Source organism: Triplophysa rosa, linkage group LG5 (genome assembly GCF_024868665.1).
Source record: "Triplophysa rosa linkage group LG5, Trosa_1v2, whole genome shotgun sequence".
Classification (NCBI taxonomy): domain Eukaryota; kingdom Metazoa; phylum Chordata; class Actinopteri; order Cypriniformes; family Nemacheilidae; genus Triplophysa; species Triplophysa rosa.
In genome coordinates this window covers 17675417-17696142 of record NC_079894.1, presented here as the reverse complement: position 1 = coordinate 17696142, position 20726 = coordinate 17675417, and the positions used below count along the sequence as shown (strand labels likewise).

The window sequence follows — 20726 nt, the reverse complement described above, 5'->3', positions numbered from 1 at the left end:
GTCTGAAACACCTCGTGTAACCACACCCCCACAAATCTACGTCAGTTCGTGGTATGATTTGACTAAGACCGCCCAAATGTATACGCAAGTAAGGTGGGCGTACCTGTCAGCACAATTGCTTTGGAACCTGATGTTCCAAATATGGTAAGAGGCGTTACATTTGCGTCACACGCTTGCAGTATTCGACCAATCACTACGCACTGGTTAACTGGCCAATCATAGCACACCTCGCTTTTCAGAGCGATGAGCTTTGTAAAAAATCCACGCGTTTCAGAGAGGCGGGGCAAAGAGGAGATACAAACATGCCCGGTATGTGTAAAATACAGCGTTTTTGAACCTTAAATCGTGTATACACCTTGCATTACATCTAAAACAAACTATAATATTCTTTTTAGCTTTTTAGCATATGACCCCTTTAACTGACAGAGAGAGGGAGTATTTTTCCTGGTGTTTTCCGAAACCAAGAAGCTGACAGGCAGCTGTCTGTTGTTTAAAAACACAACATGTCAGTGCAATGTTACAGAGGCTAATGATTCTGTTGGCTTTGCAATGCATGATGTATTGTTGCTAGGAACTCCAACTTAATGTCAGTTCATCTTTGCATAAGCTTGATTTGAAATATCGCAGGAGTTGAGGTCAAGGCCCTCACGTCTCAGGCCTGACCCCTGCACATGTCAGTATGGAGACACATATTGACAATTTCTCACCTCATCAAAGACATCACTTCACCGATGCTACAGTGACCAGAGGGTGAAGATAATTGCGCTCTGGGAGCTCAGAGATGGTGGATGTTTATTCAGTGTTGCAGAAAGCACTGGTGAGATTAGTAGTGAGGATGCAGTAAGGATTTTCTTTTCAGATTGAAAAAAATAGAATATTTATAACTCACCAGGGATTTTATGTTTGGACTTGATCGTTCGTTCACATTTCCGCTTGGCGTTAAAAAGAAGATTGATTTGCTCCTCTTTTGTAAGGACATCGTCAGCATCAACCTGTGACGATAAAATGTCAAACATTACATTTACATTTATTCATTTTCAAATATTTGGTACCCTACATTTTGTACCTACAGATACAGTATCAAATGTTATTAGTGATCAGTTATTAATTCCCAACATAATGTTTGAAACATTTATATACATAGAAATAGAAAACACAATCTTAAGCAAATTCAGTGCACAGATCACATTTCATACAAGGATAGCACACTGCAAAATGAGCAACATCTATGCTGTGCTGCACATTTTCCTGTTTTTCTTTTTTTTGGATCTCCTGAATGACATTTAATAATAGGACTTCATAAAAAGACTCTCATGTGTTGTATCGAGGCTTTGTGATGTAATGAAGGAGACGCAGAGAGAGTTGCCATACTGATATATTCTGAATTATGAATCCAATAACCAAATAAAAAGCAACATACAGTAATTATGAAGCCAAATCAATACGATCAGATGCTCACAGCAGATGTGTAGTTACTATTAGTTGTGTTTATTATGAATGATAACAATAGCACAAATTTTGTTCCACTGCATGGTGATAAATAGACCCCATAGACAATTGTGAAACCAACTCCAAACCCTTTTACTTTTTGCAACTATTCAACATAAGCACATGTTCTACTCCAAAAAAAGGCTTTTACAGGATGGACAAAAAGAACAATGCAATGAGATCAAAATATATCTAAAGTTGGTTTATTCTCTATAGAGTTTTGGGTAACTGAAAGTACGAAAATCTGGCATAAATGTATGAACAGCTGCTTCAAATTATATAATAAGTTCAAAACAAAAGGCTCAAAAGAATTATAGTCTACATTTAAAATTCCCACGAGTCACATTTCAAGCCGTAAAGCCACTTGTATAATAGCCACTTGTGATCATGCATTAGTTAAATTGCATATTTATGAATCAAGTTCCATTGCTTGACAACCATAAGCAATGTAAAATGTATAGCAGAATCTCTCCTGACTGAAACCATCAGATCGCACAGCCCTACAGTACATCACAAGAACAAAACAAAAAAAATTATAATAAGTAATAATAATGCAAGTCATTACAGATTATTTTATTGAGTAATTGGACAGTACATAACCTCTCTACTGGAACTCTCTACAAAAATTCAGCAGCGACATCGAACTGTAATTTGTGAAAACAAGGCTGCAGAGTCTATTGGGAGGTTGGGAATGAGAGCACGCTATTGAGATCTACTGCTGCCTGCAAATCCTTCTGTGAAGTTCTTCTGGACAAGCCTTGTATGCGTTTTCTGAAGTGGCCTATATATGGACAATCTCCTTTATATTTCAAAATAAAAAATGTAATATTTTACATTAACCCTACCCAGTAGGCCTACTTGTCATGAACAGAAAACACCACTGCTGATGTTTCTAAATGAACAGAGAGCCCTTTTCTAACATCTACTCAGCTAGCGGATCTCCATCCTCTGCTCTCTGAAATTGCATCTCTTTGTCAGCGTTTGTTTGGAGATCCTTCAAGCTCTCTCTCTCTCTCCCCCCAAGCAAGTTTAATAAACACTACATAGTAAGCTAATTGCCTGGTCACCCCTAATAAAAATGATTTATGCTAAAGGGGGAATTTTCATTTGGCATCTCTTCTGCTGTTATCAGAAACATTTCAGAAATGCTGGCCTGGACTTGCATTGAACAAAGATATTTTTCATTAGTTAAAAACAAAAGTTTGTTTCATCACTTCAGCATATTTTCTTTGCATACACTTTTAAAGAGGTTTAGCCAATGACAGACTGAGATTGTTTGGTACACGTCAACATCACAATGCAATTGTTAAACACAAGTGGAGGACATTTTCTTTATTTTCTTCTGCCTACTATGTGTTTTTTTATGGAAACCCAGTCCCTGCACGTTTTCTAATATTTGGCAATTCTGAAGGATATTACTGGGAGTTACACTGTATGTGTGAGATTTATTAAGACAGCTGACCAAATAGTTCATGGATAAACATGAAAATACTATATAAAGGTCTTCTAGATTGATTTGGTAAATGTTCCTCTAATTTATCCATTAGCTCAACAGATTTTCTTTGGAAATCATTTAGCCTTCACCTTAAACATTATAGTCAACACTCTTGTGTAGCCAAGAAGGGTTTCATCAAATTAACATGCAATATTTTCTCAAATGGCCCAGCCAAAATGAATGAAACATAATCTTTTTTTCTCTCACGATTAAAAGGTTGAGTGACTCTCAACTCGACTGTGCAATGCCATGTTTGGATATGATAATAAGAACCAGCATTTCAAAGCCATTTTTATAGAGGCAATAAAGGTATGATAGAGCAGCGGTTCCCATACTTTTTCATTCCAGGACCCACCAAGACAGGTATAATCTATCAAAAATATTTTTAAGGGAAATATTGGGAAAAAAATACACATAGCTGTATGTTCCCTTTTAATCTCATACTGTATCTCATTTACCACCACAGCCAAGTGACTTTGCACGACCCACAAGTGGGACTCGACCCAATCCCTGTTATAAAAGATAGATATTTTTCTACTATAATGAAAACGGAGAAGCCCGTAACGCTTTTCTATACCTGAAATATGACAGACTGTCAAAAACAAATGGCCTGAGATAAAAGAGGAATGTCATTAAAAAGTCATTTAATTGGAACCCTTTGTGTAGGAATGCTGGAATATCTCAAGATATCTCGAGATCTATTAAAAGATGTCTAGATATCCCGTTACAAAAGCAACAGGGCTGTGGAAAGACAGGAGCTGTCCAAGCCAAACACTCATTTCAACGCACCCTTATAGCACACTAGGAATGAAAATTGAGGATAATCACAGGTGTTACTTCAGGTTGCAAAGAATGGCAGGAAAATCCAGGTTCATCAACAATTCTCTATATGCTATAAAATCGCTAAAGTCAATTTGAAACATTGTTCAACACATTTCACTTTCTCCCTTTCATGACACATTTCTAAGTAAAGCAGGGCATTCGACAGAATGATAAATAAGGATTTGTCATCCAGCTGGAAGCAAAGCTGATTTACAGATAAAAGATTGTGCTATACAGACTACGGAATAGCTTTATGTATCTGACTGTACATTTACTTAGAATTGAGGTTTTATGTAAACAGGTTAGACATTCTATGCTAGATTTAAAGCCATTAAGAGACTTCCACCAATCGCTCACTCACTGCTGAAGTTCAACTAACAGGCTACACATGACTGTGAATCATCCAAATTTAATCTAGACAGTCAACCAAAACTGTCTGCTTAGTGGCCATCATGGGCTCCTTCACAGCATCTTTTCCACTACCTTTTTTCCACCTCCCATTCAGATCAGGCTGTGGATTTCTGAAGCGCATTACTGACGCCCAAGTATCTGACCTCATTGAGTGGCAGCATGTGTAACTGTAATATTCTAGCCATCAATATTTTCTCTTCTCTCAAGTATAAAGGTGAAGGGAAGTCATATTTTGGGCTGAAAGGGGGTACAGAGGAAAGACATTTAGGGCTACGCACAGTAAACAACCACAAATGGAACAAGCTTTTGCCACAAGCAAACATGGGATAGATACAACTTGTTTGCTGTTCTGGAATGGGCAATATAGAATGTTCCAGAATCCAATCCAAACAGCTGAGGACGAAGGACTAGGATATAAATTTGCTTCGCGTTGACGCAACGTTATGCATAGGTTGTGCCAGAGACAAACAGGGCATTTAACCAAAATGTGTTAAGCAAATTGTTTAGGGATAGTTCACCCACAGTGAAAATTCTGGCATCATTTACTCACCGCCTTGTCATTATAAACTTGTATGACTTTTTCTTCTGCAGAACACAAAAGAAGATATTTTGAAGAATGTTGGTAACCGAGCAACGGTGGCACCCATTGACTTGCTTTGGTTTTGGCAATAGAAGTGAGAAGGTAACGGCGTTGTTCTTCAAAACACCTAATTTTCTGTTTCGCAGAAGAAAGTCATACAGGTTTAAATGACATGTGGGTGAGTAAATGATGACAGAATTTTCATTTTTGGGTGAACTATCCCTTTAAGAGCAAATAAGGAGAATGCATAGTCAGATATTATCCGTATTGTTTTATCACCAATTTACAAACAAAGATGTGCAAATCAAGCAATGGCAATGGCATCACCAACATTAGCAATGATTGTAGTTCACACCGGGACAGCGAGACCAAAATTCATGAAAATATTCAGATCAGCAGCACGATGATAAAAACATAATTTCCCTCCAAATCATTGCCCAACTACAATTACTGCCGCCGTGGAGACTACAAATACACACAAACACATGTGAATCTAGCACGTTCTACAATAAACCTCATTTGCAAAGAAAACAGCACAGAAAGAAAAAAACACGTTTTCTGTTTTCCCTCAAAAAAATAAGTACAAAAATGTAAAGTAAATATTTTATTCACATCGTTAAAAAGTAATATGTAATTTACTATTTCTAGATTCCTATTTAAACATAACACACTGCAATACAGTGCATCCACCTGTATTGCCGTGTTAAACTGGACTACGTACGGTGTGTGATTAAAAGGCAAAGCTTTGCACGCTATATCGCATATCCATGTGGCCCAGCTGCTTAGTGAAGCCCCTTAGTCTCACAGGGTCATAAACAGTTGATGGGTGGATTCTAGGTTAGGCTGGATCAACTGGGTTAACATAATATACATAAGCAGACAGCTAATGCATGCCCGCTCCTGTTCACTTTTACTCGCAGACTGCATGTTACTGTACATAATTCTTTTTCGAGGTTGCGGCAGAAGAAAACAGGACAACTTGTTAAGATGCATGATTGCTGAATGTAACTAGTATGTTGTGGGGTCACACAAGTCCTACTACATTTCATACATGCCAACTGCGACTTCCTGTAGAGAGTAACAAGCAATCACTGACCCTTCTTGTCTTCCTTGGCATTCCTCAGGCTAATTCAATCGGACATATATATTACCCTGGTGCCATTCATAGCTGGTTTACATTACTCGGAGAATACTAAATTGAACGTGGCTCCAGCAGAGATACAGAAATTAGTCATTGGCTGCAAGGTGTTCCACAATTACACTAAACAGACCCACGATTGTGAAAGCAAGTGGCAACAATGCACAATAATTGGCAGAAAACGATCGTCTTTGACACTCTATCGCGATACGGAGCATAACTCGGGATTAAGTCTTCCCCTGGGGAGGATCACAGGTAATTAGGCTTCGCCTCACAATTATTTTTGAAAACGATTCCTTTTCCTTTGGCTTGACTCCCGGGACCCAAAGTAAACATCAGCTTCATAAGAGGAGGCTGAGATATTCTTATTTGCAGCATTTAATGCGCAACACAGTCTTCTTTTTGTTAAACGGCGATGGAGGCGGTCCAGTAAGAAAATGAGAAAATAACACAGTGTATAAATACACACAGTTTTTGCACACCCTGCGTTCGAATGACGCTGTGCGCTTCTGTTTCTGTCTCTGAAACGGAAACCATTTTTCAAGGTAATACCTCAACTAATATTGAGTTTACTGTATTTAGGCTTAAGAGAGTTGAAGAGATCCAGCTCACCAGAGTCACTTTATTGGCTCAAGATGCTGACTCGGCCTGATCCTTTAAACCTAAAGTAAATAGAGTTACTGCAGATCAGCATACTGCTGTATTTTCTATCCGACCTCAAGATATGATTTATGCCAATATACCCTAGAATTATTCACAAGTTTGATAAATGTAAATCAGGTGACTGCCTTAAATTATATACATTTGAACACTGTTTAAAAAATACTGAAACGACATCATAAATGAACAAATTTAAGACTGACACTATTATATGCCATACATAGTTCAAATAAGCTTTGTGTATTCAATTTGGAAGTTCCTTTAGCAATAGGAAAAAACGTGTACAGATGGCAACACTTCACATTATGTCCCCAAAATAACGAATTTTAAGTGAGAAATTCCCCCCAAAGCATTAATGTGGTTTGTCCTGTCATTTATATTAGATTCTCTTTAAAAACAACATAGTTTTCACTAAAATATGAAAGTTACAAAGGTGCAGGAATAAAACCAAGAACAGAAATATGCTGTATGCTCGCATAAATAGAAATAATTATAGGCTAATTTTAGAACGCTCGAGTCAAATGTTTCTCATTAAAAATGTCTTTGAAATGTATGACTTTGATAATGAAAGAAGAGCAGCCAATAAGAGCACAGAATAGATGAGAACTCATTCAATATCGTTTAAAAAGCATCTCAGAATGAAACTCCAAGAAACTGCATGATAAAATGCCAAAACATCAATGAAGATGGTAAAAGATAGTAAGTGTGATTTTCTCACTTAGATTTTTTTATTCGCAACATAATACAACAGTTCGCTTTGTATTATTCCACAGCTTCGATGAGCTTACTATTAACTCTAAACTGTGGAAAAAATATGAATAAGTGAGTGAGTAAGTGTTCTAAACTAACTTTTGACTGGTAGTGTATTATGACACAGAACATTATTATTGAAACTCTTGATTTAACTCAAGGTTCTATATTAACTGAATTTTGCCACATGATCTTGCTTTCTCACGCTGATATCACGCAGACTGAAGAAGTTCTGTTAATTCTTGTGCACGTGTACGTGCCTTCATAAATATTTCCATTCGAAACGGTTGTTTGCTTTTAAAACTGCACAAAACCAGCAATGTTTAAAACCCTTGTTTGAGCGCAGTGGTTGATTGACAGGCGAGTAGGCGGTTCTTTACTGCGTTCCAGTATGCTTCAAGACCTATTAGAGTTTACACTACAAATGCAATGTCACATGCATTTATTCCTGACTACCTACAGTACCTCCTATCATAAGCGATTTGTCAAAACCCAACAATACTCACAGTCCCGCAATGCAAAGTTTTAGGAATAAGGGGTAATATTCAATGTCCATTTGGTCAAAAAAGTACAACTATCCTACACAAGCCATCATGTGACACAACAGGGTTAGGAATTTGTTCAAGTTGTCAATTAGGGTACTTTCTGATAAACTACCATGGTAACGTTTTGTAAAGGTACTGAATTCATGAATGTTCTACTAATTTATGTCAGATCAAAAATCAAAATGTATATTTCAGCATATGGGAAGCATGTTGCTGTGTCACAGTCACTGCCATAATGCTCCATTAGCCAAAATATATACAATGCACTTCAACGCATTTAAGGACAACTATTTCTGTGTGACAGATTATTGGCTAGTTCGGGTTTAACAACACAACATAGCAGCGCTGTTCGAGTCAGCCACACCAAAACAAGCTGTGGTCAAGCATTCGCATCATCACCAAATACAGTTCCAAAATGTTTTCTTTTCCATCATTTCCGAGAAGCAAAATATGTATAATAAATTTGCGGCCTCCAGCTTTTTGCTGTACTGTATTTGTTATTTGATGCTACGTGGACTTCACTGTGGTTTTCAACCAGTTTTGTTTAAACTTTTTCTGAACAATGGAAACAAAACTCCAACATCAGCTGGGGTGAGCAACACATAGTTTTATGTGCGACTCTGGAACACAACCAGTCATTACGGACAATTTTTCATAATTGAGATTAATACAACTGATGTTTACAAGTATTTTAAAATTTAAGGGTGCAAAAACATCAAAATATTAAGAAAATTGCCTTAGTTGTCCATCAGCGGCGCCCTAGCAGGCCGTTGCTAAGAAGAAACAGGTTTGTTTAACGCTCTCTATTGACTTATCGCTGTAGTGATGTTGTGGAGAGTAGATGAACCTGTATATACAGTAGATACCCAATGACAGGGCAGCAGCGAGCAAAGTTAGTACATTAGGCGTTTTTCCGGCCATTCTTGTTCGCAATTTTACTGCATCCACTCACAAAAATAACGTTTTGATATATTTACGGTAGGAAATTTAAAAAATATCTTCATGGAACATGATCTTTACTTATTATCCTTATGATTTTTGGCATAGAAGAAAAATCTATAATTTTGACCCAAACAATGTATTGTTGGCTATTGCTACAAATATACCCGTGCTACTTATGACTGGTTCTGTGGTCCAGAGTCACATATGTTCTGGAACTGGAAATTAAGCATTTTATTTAAAACCTAGATCCATTTATTGCATATGCTATGTATGTCTGCTCTAACTACCCGTAAAAGTAAAACAACTTAGTGTAACATTTTGCCAGTATATACCAGATGTCTAATGCTGAGCGCCTTTATTGTATTTTTCATCCATTTCAATGGAAGCAAAAATGTCACAACATATTTTAATTAAACATTTAGCCGTTTCCCACTTTGTGTATTTATTTAAAGCATGCTTTTTCCCTTTTAAAAAGGCAAAAAAATGCATTCTAATTTTTTAGGGCAATTTTGATGCATTTACTTTGCTAAATAAAATAAAACTAGCAAATCAGGGTATAAAACTGTAGACATAGCCCTGTGGGTAACAAGGTTGCAAAAATGTTATAAAACCCACTAAAAAAGTAAAAAAAACATAAAAAATACAGCAACTTGAGACTGAATTTTCAGGTGTACAATCAATTTTCTGAAGGTTGAGCATGTGTTTTTACTGATTATTAAAAAAAAAAGACAAACGACTTTCAGGCTCTATTTTGTGCCTTATAAAAATGACCAGAAATTAGTCTGACATATCATGGGAACCTTATTTAATGAAGCCAAATTATTGCATTAATGCCAAGGCACACAGTGATTAGTTACGGATGTGAGAAACATACGCGTACAACTTAGGTAGAACAACTTGGCAGTGCCTGAGAAGTTGTGCAACAATAAATCATTGTTATTACAGGAACGGATCAGCGGTATGTGTCCATTTTGTAACAATACGTGTCATCCTGACATTCTCTGGACCTGAAAGCATGTGAGTGAATGATGCATCCATTGCATACGTGCCCTAAAAGAAAACCAAATCTCAGCCCTGTCACTAAAAAGTGAAACTTCCTGTGCACCTATCAATCTTTTCCACATGGATAATAAACAACATGCCTGTTGATATTTACATATCTCACCATAAAGTTTTTATGGAAATTCAAGTATATTTTTGTTTTCTCTACTTGTTTTGGTAATGTGCCCTTCTTTTAGCCATGGCGTAACATTTCCTTCCTTGTTGTTGGCGTGTTTTCAAAAAGGAGAAATAGAGAGAGCAGAGATCTTGTAAATTACAGCTTTGCCATCGTGTTTTTAATGGCGTGTCCACAATCTGGAAAAGACATGAATATGTTGCTTCTGACATATTGCACCACATGAATGTTTTGAGCCGAGCGGCTTCCTGGACGTTATGAAGCTTGCGAGTCAGTGCCACTCCTCCTCGACTGTGCAATTTGCATTTGATGATAAAAACCACAGACCACAAGACTGGTTGTCCCTTGGAAATGCTCGCAAAACCACGTTCTGACTTAGAGCAGCGTTCAGTTCCCTAATTACAGCCTTGACTTGGCCAGATACGATTCAGGAACGGCAGCAGAATTTGGTATGGAAACATTGTGTGTTGCTTGCTTTACTGTGCACACAAGGCCAGAAGGGCCTCTCCTTATGTTTGTTCCCTTTAATTGACAAAAGTTCATTTTTGAGCTCTTATATAAGATCTTATAATATACATTGTTTGTTCTTGTTTGACATTGCAGACACATCATTATGATTTTCATCTAAGACTTAAAAACCAGTTACGTAAAGTGGACTTTTGCAATGTCTTAATGGCTCATGCATTTGTAACCGTCCAGAGGCTGCGGGTGGATGTTCGTTTGTAACGGGGCAGAACATCTGCCAACGTGCCACACAACAGTTTACGCACATCTGTAACGCATGTGGGCTCATTATGAAGTTAATCCAATGTCAGAATAGCGGCAACGAGATTGAGGATTAGAAGAGACATATTATATTGAGTTCATCTAAGTGCTTGCTATTTTTGGATGCTACAGATGTTGTGGGCTTGATATGAGATCTTATTTGAGATAATGTTTGCAGCAATATTTATGTGTATGTTAACTTATAAAGACGGTTTAATAAAGGTGATACACAAATAGGTGAAAACCTCAATTTTATATTATTAACAACTTTTCAAAATTAACATTTTCTCTTGTGAAATACTTAAAAACATGTGCCAGATAAAAACATCTATTTTGCACCTCCTGTATTTGTGTTCAGTCGTTTGCAACTGGTCTCAGCTTTCCATAGCTAATAACTTATCATTTCTATATATTATATTTATAGAAATATTAATACATATTGCTATTTGCATCTCTGGTTAGATTCTGCATTTTATTGGCTTTATACTTTGCACAAACTGACGAGCACCACATACACTCTTTAGAAAGCCAATAGCCTCACACATACTTTAAAGGGGTCATATGGCACGAATACGTGTTTTTTTGTGTCTTTGGTGTAGTGTTGTCAAAAATATCGATATTTCGATACGTATCGATACTGAAAAGTATGAAACGGTTCCAATACCCATGTCCCACGTATCGATATCAGCTGCGCGTTCCCGCTCTCTTTCTCTTTTCCGACAGTGAGTTAACACACACTGCACGTGAACGCATAACAACAGAGCCCCGCCTCCTCTCACAAACTTGACTCGTTTGTGGCAGTTAAATAATGTTTATGTTAGAAAAGATGGCCAGTATCAGTAACACATCTGGCATGGTACACACTCGTTACGCTTCCCGTGTTTACCATAGCGATCCATGTATGTGCGCTGATCAATAATTTTATCCACTCGTTTCATTTGCCCTGGTTATATGTTGTTTATGTTAGTACAGAGTCTCCGCAACAGTTCTCATGTTTAATGCACGCGTTTCTGTCTTTATGTGCGCTCATCAATGATTTCATCCACTCGTCTCGTTCGCTCCGGTTAATTTGATGTTTGAAATAATGCTGGTGCGAGTAAAGTCACCGCAACAGTTCTCATGTTTAATGCACGCGTTTCTGTCTTTATGTGCGCTCATCAATGATTTCATCCACTCGTCTCGTTTGCTCCGGTTAATTTGATGTTTGAAATAATGCTGGTGCGAGTAAAGTCTCCGCAACAGTTCTCGCGTGTGATACACGTTTGCACTTCCGTGTTTACCATAGCGCTCAATGTATGTGCGCTGTTCAATGATTTCATCCACTCGTCTCATTCGCTCCGGTTAAGTTGATGTTTGAAGTAAAGCTGGTGCGGGTAAAGTCTCCGCAACAGTTCTCACGTGTGATACACGTTTGCACTCCAGTGTTTACCATAGCGCTCTATGTGTGTGCGCTGTTCAATGATTTCATCCACTCGTCTCATTCGCTCCGGTTAAAAGTTGTTAATGTTAGAAAGATGTCCAGTGCGGAGTCTCTGCAACACTTCTTGCGTTTAAAGTTTGCGTTTCTGTCTATATGTGCCCTGATCAATGATTACAGTATGGGCCTATGTGAATAAAAGCCAATTTAGCCAAATAAAAAAAATTTAATCATAAAAATGTAGGTTATTAACTAACATTAACGAACAATGAATGAGCAATACATTTGTTCAAGTATTTATTAATCTCTTTAAATGTTAGTTATTTATGTAAGCTCCCCTGTTGAAAAAAAAACAGCATATGCTGGGTAAGGTATGTTTTGATCGATGCTGGTTTGATCTTAAACCAGGACCATCTTAAATCAGCATATGACCAGCTTAAACCAGCACATGAACAGTTTAAACCAGCACAAACCAGCAAACCAGCATCAAAACATACCAAACCAGCATAGGCTGTTTTTTCAACAGGGTCTGGTCCATTAATACTGACAAATACAACTTTGATTTTAAATAGTAAATGTATTAGTAAAATTAACATTAGATTAACAATTAATAAATAATGTAAAAATATATACCTCATTGTCATGTCTTGTGCAATTTCACTTCAAATAAAAATAAAAAAATGTAGGGCCTTATTGCTATGGCAGTTTATTCCCCGTGGTATCGAAAATGGTATCGAATATCGATATTTTTTTAGGTATTGAATCGAAGTTAGAAATTCCAGTATCGTGACAACACTACTTTGGTGTGTTATAAGTTGCCCATGCATGTATTAGACACGTAAAATTGCAAAAATTAAAGTGTCGGAACAAAAGATGCATTCTATCTAAAAGCGAACGCTCACCCAGTCCTGCCTGAAACGCCTCGTATTGTACATTTACTCGTATCGTAAATGTATTCGCAAGTAAGGTGGGCGTACCTGTCAGTACAATTGCGTTGGAACCTGATGTTCCAAATATGGTAAGAGGCGTCACATTTCCGTCACACGCTTGCAGTATTCGACCAATCACTATGAACTGGTTAACAGGCCAATCATATCACACCTCGCTTTTCAGAGCGATGAGCTTTGTTAAAAATCTGCGTGTTTCAGAGAGGCGGGGCAAAGAGGAGATACAAACATGCACACGGTATGTGGAAAATACAGCGTTTTTGAACCTTAAATCGTGTATGCACATTGGATTACACCTAAAACAAACGATAATATTCATTTTAGCCGTGTCATATGACTCCTTTAAATATATCACTATTCCTCTCAACATGGGGAATTAACTAGTTTTCTTTTTGTGTGCAGGTTTGCAAGACTCCAGAACCTTTATTTGGAAAGATTTCAAGTGAGTCATAATGAATACATTACATTTCAAAAACCACTTAAAAGGTTTTAGGGAAATAAATATGACTGAGAACAGCTCTCCAAAGACAGATGTCCTGCAACAAATAGCATAAATGAATAATGACAAGCGCGGAAAAAAACATGGCAGAGCGAGAGAGAAACAGCGAGAGTGAACACCAAAAGGTCTGTAGCTTCAGCCAAAGTCTCAATCTATTCTGAGAAAATATACCATTCGCTTACAATGTGTCCATACAAATGAAACAAGTGTCACGCAGTAATAAATGCACAGCAGCGGAAAGATTTTGGTCAAGGTCTGTTGTGTAATAAAATTATATATGTGTGCTAATGCAAGCAAAATGTTTACATAAAAGCATATTCCTTTTAAAATGTGGTGCTTTCAAATCCTATTTTGAGAAAAGAAAACAACATTCAGTAATGTTTATAATATAATATGTAATATGTTTTTATGTTTGCTTTTTTGCCAATAACCCATCGGGATTTTGTATTTTACTGTAGAAAAACCTTTCAAGGTGTCTGTAGTTTTGCTGTTCGTGAATTGAATGTGTTAAAACAATGTACCAGCGTGTGTAAGGTGTGCAAGGTTTTCAATGTTACACTGTCTTCTCTTATCTAAACCTAATGTGCAGAGACAACTACAATCAAGCTTTTCAGCAGTTGATTTTCCAGAAAAAAAACTGCAAACACTGAGCCTCTGTGGCACTATCAAAACACTGCTGTTTGACTGAGCGTCCCAAAAAGCACAGCTATAATAGCTCAACCAATGGTGTGATTTGGGGGTTGGACTAACTGTTTGATTGACCACTGGCAAAAGATGAAGTGTTCTAGAAACCTGTCTGAAAACAAGCATTATTTTAACAAATCTGTTTGGTGATGCAATAAATATCAACATAAAACATAGTTTGCAATTCCGAAATGTACCATTTTTCTAAATGAAATGGAATATTATATGGATTGAAAATTTAGGCTATTTTTTTTCTTTGCAAGAACATAAATTCATTGTATTTTGGAAGAACAACAAATCACCAAGAGCCACAATGTGCATTCACAAAGTAAACAGAGCAGTTTGATAACATGATTCATAACATATTCATAATGATATTAGTAATATTTTACTGTTTCTTGCATACATTCTGTACCCAAACGGCTTCTCATTGTATAAATGAGTGCATTCAAGGCAATTCAAGCTCAGAATATGTTATAATGAGTAGCTCATGTAAAACTGAGATTTCAATCACTTCTATGATTTAGGACATTAATGCTATTTGAAGGTCCCAAAGCTAAACAAACATTTCTACACAGGACGGTGAAATTACACCAACACTAAGCTGTCAGATCCTTTTAGTGTCACCCCCGGCCTTCTGAAAAATAGCCAGTGCCAAATGACACGACGGCTGTAACTGCCACGCAGCAAATAGTTGGAAACGCTCCCTGGTATTGCCATACAGAGGGAGAATGTCAAGTGTGCGTCAACCCAATACATGGTGTTATCAGGGGATCTCTGCTGCCCTTTCATCACTCTATCGCCTGCTGTCAGACTGCTGCCTACTTATGCGTTTCAGAACTAAATGCAGCTGGTTTCGAAAACATATTGTGAAAAGCTTTCTGCTGATGTGATGAGATTTTTAAGGTTCTTTTGCCACAGCATGGGTGGCCGGAAACCTTGTTAGATGTCATCCTGCTTTCTGTGTAAAGCGAAATGATCTGTTTGCAAAATACAACATTATATTAAACCTCATAAAATTTTAAGTCATTAACATTTCTGCCATTGTTTCTCATGCTTTCACTTAGCAAGACAAGAAAAAAAGAGAAAACAACAGAAAAGTGGGCATATGTAACATAATTTTATCCAATAAGAATCGATTGTACTGTGAAAAGTGAATGCATATTGCATACCAGACTTTACAGACTGCTGCTAAAAGAATGCTGACGCCCTTAGGTTTAAAAGCAATGGAAGTTTTTTAAAAGGCAGGGCAAATTTTTGTGACAAGTTAAAGCATACATGTATAATCAATTAGTTTTAATGTATTAATTATGCCTTGTAATTAGGAATGTGCTCTACGACTAATTTGACAGTCGTTTAAACAAACGTTTTGTAACCGTGTAGTCGACTAGTCTAAAACTAAGAATGGCCCAGAAGGCGGTCCAAAAACTTTGCGTAGGGCATATGTAATACATTTTAAAGACTAAAGAATGTAGGCTATTAATCAAACTGTTCATATCCAATATTTAATGTAGCTAAAACAGGCATATGTGTTCCACTTTCCTCACGTTATGGTCATTAATATTTCTGCATTTGCTGATGAGCCAACCCTGACTGGATCGTTTTAGCGGCTGCAAGATGTGACGCGATGAGCATTTGTTTGCTTTGGCTGGTCTGTGCCTGGGCTTAAAATATTTATAGCCTATACAAAATCCATTTTATTTTCTCCTTTAAGTCGTTTTTTTCAGACTCTAATTTGATTACTATAATTTAATTGAACTTTTATATAAAATTTTAGTAAAAGTGTGTCTATTACACATAAGTCATGAAACTTAAAATATTTAACAACAATTAATTAAAGCTTAAAAACGAATGTTTCATTATTTGTTTATTTAAATGATGTTGATTGAAAAAATATAGCTTTTTTAATTATGTCGCAATTTAAGTAGCCTTCAAGTTATAATTAGGGTAGGCCTATAGAATATCAACAAGATAGCCTACATTATATCATGTTTTTATTATTTATAAAGAAGAGCAACATGTGTGTAAACAAAAAAGCGAATAGAAAGCAATGGACAACAAGTATAGAACACATCTGATCTCACGCAGAGCGAATGAAAAAACCGCTAATAAAGCATACTGTCCAAATGAGCTAATTTATAGAACATACATAGGCTAAACACTCGAGTCCGCATGTGATTATGATGTTAATATTATTTTACATGTTCTTGTTGAGGAAATGCAAGCGTTATGCTCGGATGAAAGTTGGCTCAATGTCTGTGAACAATAACTTCGTCTGAGGAATCTGCGCAAACTCTGCAAGGACACACAGATAACAGTGCTAAGCGATCATGTTTATTCAAGTGCTTTTTTGTGCTAAACATTATAATCAAAGAAATTTCAAAGTTCTGTGAATCTAGAAGCTGAGACATTCTCATCTCTGTTTTATTGAGTGTGCTCAAGATGCATTCACCACATTTTCAGCTCAATATGCCATCAAATAACGTAAATCCATCTTTCATGCATTTTAAATATGAACACATTGATAATTATTATTAAGTAATTGTTAACATAACTGTATGTAGCTTTAGATCATTATCTACTTTTTTGTTTTATGCCTGCATTCCACACTTCATCACGCCAAAAGGAACACGATACAGTATGGTTACGCATGGCTCCAGTGAAATTATTATTATGCCACTTTGATATGACATAGTTTGCATAAAACCTACCCGTTTTCCTCCTTCAAAACAGCCCCACAACTCGTTCAAACTCGAAATCTTTCAAGTGGTCATTTCTGAGTGTGCTGCAATTGGCACAATGGGAACGCATGCTAGATCTGACCTAAAATTAAAACATTTCGTTCCTGATACACTTTTAAAGACTATTCATAATTATTTTATCAAACATATTGTTTTAGTAAGTGATTTAAACATTTTTTAAACGAAACATTAAAATGGAAGTCATTTAAATTATAACATTTAGTGTAAATTTTTCTGTGTAATCGACTGTTGTTTTCAATGTCGACTAGTAGGAGTTTACCGTTTAAACGACTAGTTGATTAGTCTCACACATCCCTACTTGTAATGCACCTTATAATGCATTTGAATGTCTCATGAATAATTGTAACTACAGTTAATACATTATAACATTTATCAATTCATTGTTACACTTTGCATTTTTAATTTGGTTATAATTATAATGTATTACAACACACGTTATGAACAATTATAATGCAGCATACCCTTTAATAACCCTTTATAATGCATTGTACATAAAGGCTTTAAGTAAAGTGTTACCAAAGTTCTTTAGAAAAAATGAATTATAACACCAGATATGTGTGTTCCGAAAATAAGTAGGATAAATGTTGACTTCATGTTGACAATAACTGCATGATTTCGTGTTGTAGACGGGAGGTGCAGTTAATCCAGAACAACATGTTAATTGGTTATTGGCATAATGAAGTGGCACATCTCACACTCGGTTAAAAGGTACAACCTGCTGGAAAACAACAGAGGTCAGAAGTGTCATGGTTCTGTCCCATCTTGTCTTGATTTTCTTGATTTAGTGGCAGAATCATGACAGAACCTCTTGTTTTGTGTGGAGAGAAAGACATGTTATTGTGATCATGACATAACATGCGCTCTCTCCGGTCTCGTCTATGGCCCTGCCCCCCCTCTTTCTCTCGTTTAGCTGTCTCATTACCCACACCTGCCCATTGTTATCTCTCTGTTAGTTTCCCCTTTAAAATGCCCTAGTGTCTAGTGTCCTGTGCTTGTTTGTTTTGTACCATTTGCTGCTTACCGTGCGTGACATTTCGGCATTCCTTGCCCTTTGGATTATTCAGTCAAGTCAGTCTTAGTAAGTTGTTTGGTTATAGTTTATGTTAAGTGTGTTCTAGTCAAGTCCAGTTTCAGTTTATCTATGTTCTGTCGAGTTTGAGTTTGAATCATCCTGTTTTCTTGATTTACCCCCATCGTGGGTCTTTGTTTTGTGTTTAATAAATTATGTCATTAACCCCTTACTGCCTGCAATTGGGTTCTCTCCCTGAACACAATCCTGACAAGAAGTGCTTGAGTTTTGTGTAAGCGGCTGATTAAGGAGGGAAGGAGGACCAGAAGGAACACAGTGAGGGGGGAATTGTGAGCATCCAGATGGGAGTTAATCAAAGCTGTTAAATTCTAAGGAGTGTCTCTTATTTATCTCAAAACATCCCTCCCCCTTGATTAGCTAGTTAAATTCCTTATTGTAAATGAACCTTGATGAAGGTCAAATATATTTCTGAGTGGTTTGCTGCTCTGGACAGATGGGTAGATGGATACTATAGGCAGACAGAAGGATGGAGAGACATAAATAAATAAATAAATATACAGCCACGGAAAAAAATAAGAGACCACTCCAGCCTTGCCTTTAAGAAAAATAAGAAATAAACCAAAAGAAGTTTTGCCTTTAAGAAATAAAGCAGTTTGTCCCATTTCTGCAAATAAATAACAACATATTCGTATAAATAGTCAAATAATTTGAGTGGTCTCTTAATTTTTTTTACTTTTAGAACTGATCCTAAAATAAATGTTAAACATTAGTGTTGCATCTTTTTTTTTTTTTGACCAGTTTGTCCCATTTCTGCAAATAAAAACAATATTTTCATTCGGAAATTGGGATAAATGTTCTCACTAGTTCACAGAATAAAACAAAAATGATCATTTCACTTAACACGTACCTATAAATGGTAAATTCTGAAAAAAGAGTGATCTCCGTTTTTTCCACGGCTGTATATTTATACATTACAACGTGTTACAGAGGTGTAGAAACTATTATAATGGGTGAGGGCACATGTACATGCTGGAAACGGTATGTCCATCCAGTATGGTGAACCTGACTTTCTCAAATTCAACAAATGTTTGGGTTAACATCCCTGTTGGTCCTGAAAAAACATTCCTGCCAGATCAGATTTTACAGTTAAGCTAAGTGTTAATGCTAGGATTTTATGGTTTATGATTAGCCGGAATTTATAAAATATTCTCATCAACCTATTATTTCACTGTACTGTAATAGTTTAGGTTACATCACCACACAGCAAGTGTCAAAATACACACTCATGTCCTTTTATTGAATCTCCCTTTACTGGCAATTAAACATCCCACCGCTCTAAAAGCCACAACCTTGCATGTATGCATATTTTTAAGGATTCTAATTTGCATACTGTAAATCAATTTTACTAATCTCATAATGGCAGGATTATAAACCAACTGTCTTGGCAACATCCCTGGGCACAATCTCCTAAATGTGTTGTTTCTGGTATGCAAAGGATGTTTGGGAATGACAGTTATGTTCAGTCATAATTAGGGCTGTGCCGATAAACAATATCATATCGAATCGCGATAGAATGTATTTCAAAAACGATGATAAGCTATTGGCATTTTGACTCGATATGGATTAATTTTAGTCGTAACAGAACGCAGAAATAAACGCAACAACAGTCAGTCAGCGTGCAGCTTTTATCATGCGCGTCAAAGTACAAAGTCCATTTCATACTGCACTTGGCAAAGAAAACTCGACATGAGGAGGAAAACATGACTGGAAGCGGAAACAAAGGTGAAACTAACCTCGAGTTGTCATCACGCGGTTTATCAAGTGTCTTATTTTTTTTGCAATCGCCGGTTAAACAAAACAAACTTGAGGCGCAATTGCAAGCGAGTTACTTCGAAACTCAAGCACAAACGTTTTTATATCCATCGTTAACATATCTGCTAACATGAGCTGGTGCTTATGAAACAAACCAGCGCTGCCCTGTACAGATTAGAGATGTAATGAAGTGAGTTTGTGTGCACATTAAAATATTGAACCTTGTATGTAAGATGCTTGCATGATTAAAGAAATGTACTACAGTTTATGTGAGATGTCTTTTTGAAATACTAAGGTTCACTGAATGCATTGAATGAATCCCACTAGTCGAGCAAGACATTATTGCAGCGTTATGTATGTGCGCACTGCGCAGGTGCTGAGCCAACAGCGTTCGAATGTACCAGTAACGGAGCCCTTTCATTGGTTGAATGTACTGAACGAACACTCCCTTTACTTAACGAGTCAATTGAGTCAAAATGAGATTGAATGAACTGGTACATGTTGTTTATGGCCTAATATCCTCGGTGTTGCAACAGTGCATTAATTGAATTGAATTTTAACTGGTTAAAGGTTAACTTTTGTTAATAAACTGTATTTAAAATAGATTCTTTTAAATACAGTTTTTTAATTAAATATATATCGAAATAAATATAGTTATCGATCAATATAGAAAAAAACTATCGAGTTTACTTTTTTGCCATATCGCCCAGCCCTAGTCATAATTGCATTAACTGCAATGCAGCAATTAAGATTTGACTGTTAAACTTTCAGTATTCACTAATTCAGTAAATACAGACATCGC

General features: G+C 36.6%; 1 protein-coding gene across 2 annotated transcripts in view; it reads right to left on the bottom strand.

Annotated features, from left to right (window-relative positions):
• The window catches only part of pth1r (parathyroid hormone 1 receptor), a 75469-nt gene that overhangs the window by 36814 nt on the left and 17929 nt on the right, over nt 1-20726 (bottom strand). For both annotated transcript variants that reach the window (XM_057334318.1, XM_057334317.1), the window contains exon 2: nt 890-992. In XM_057334318.1, coding sequence (XP_057190301.1) covers nt 890-992 — 103 coding nt within the window. The remainder of the gene's footprint in view (nt 1-889; nt 993-20726) is intronic.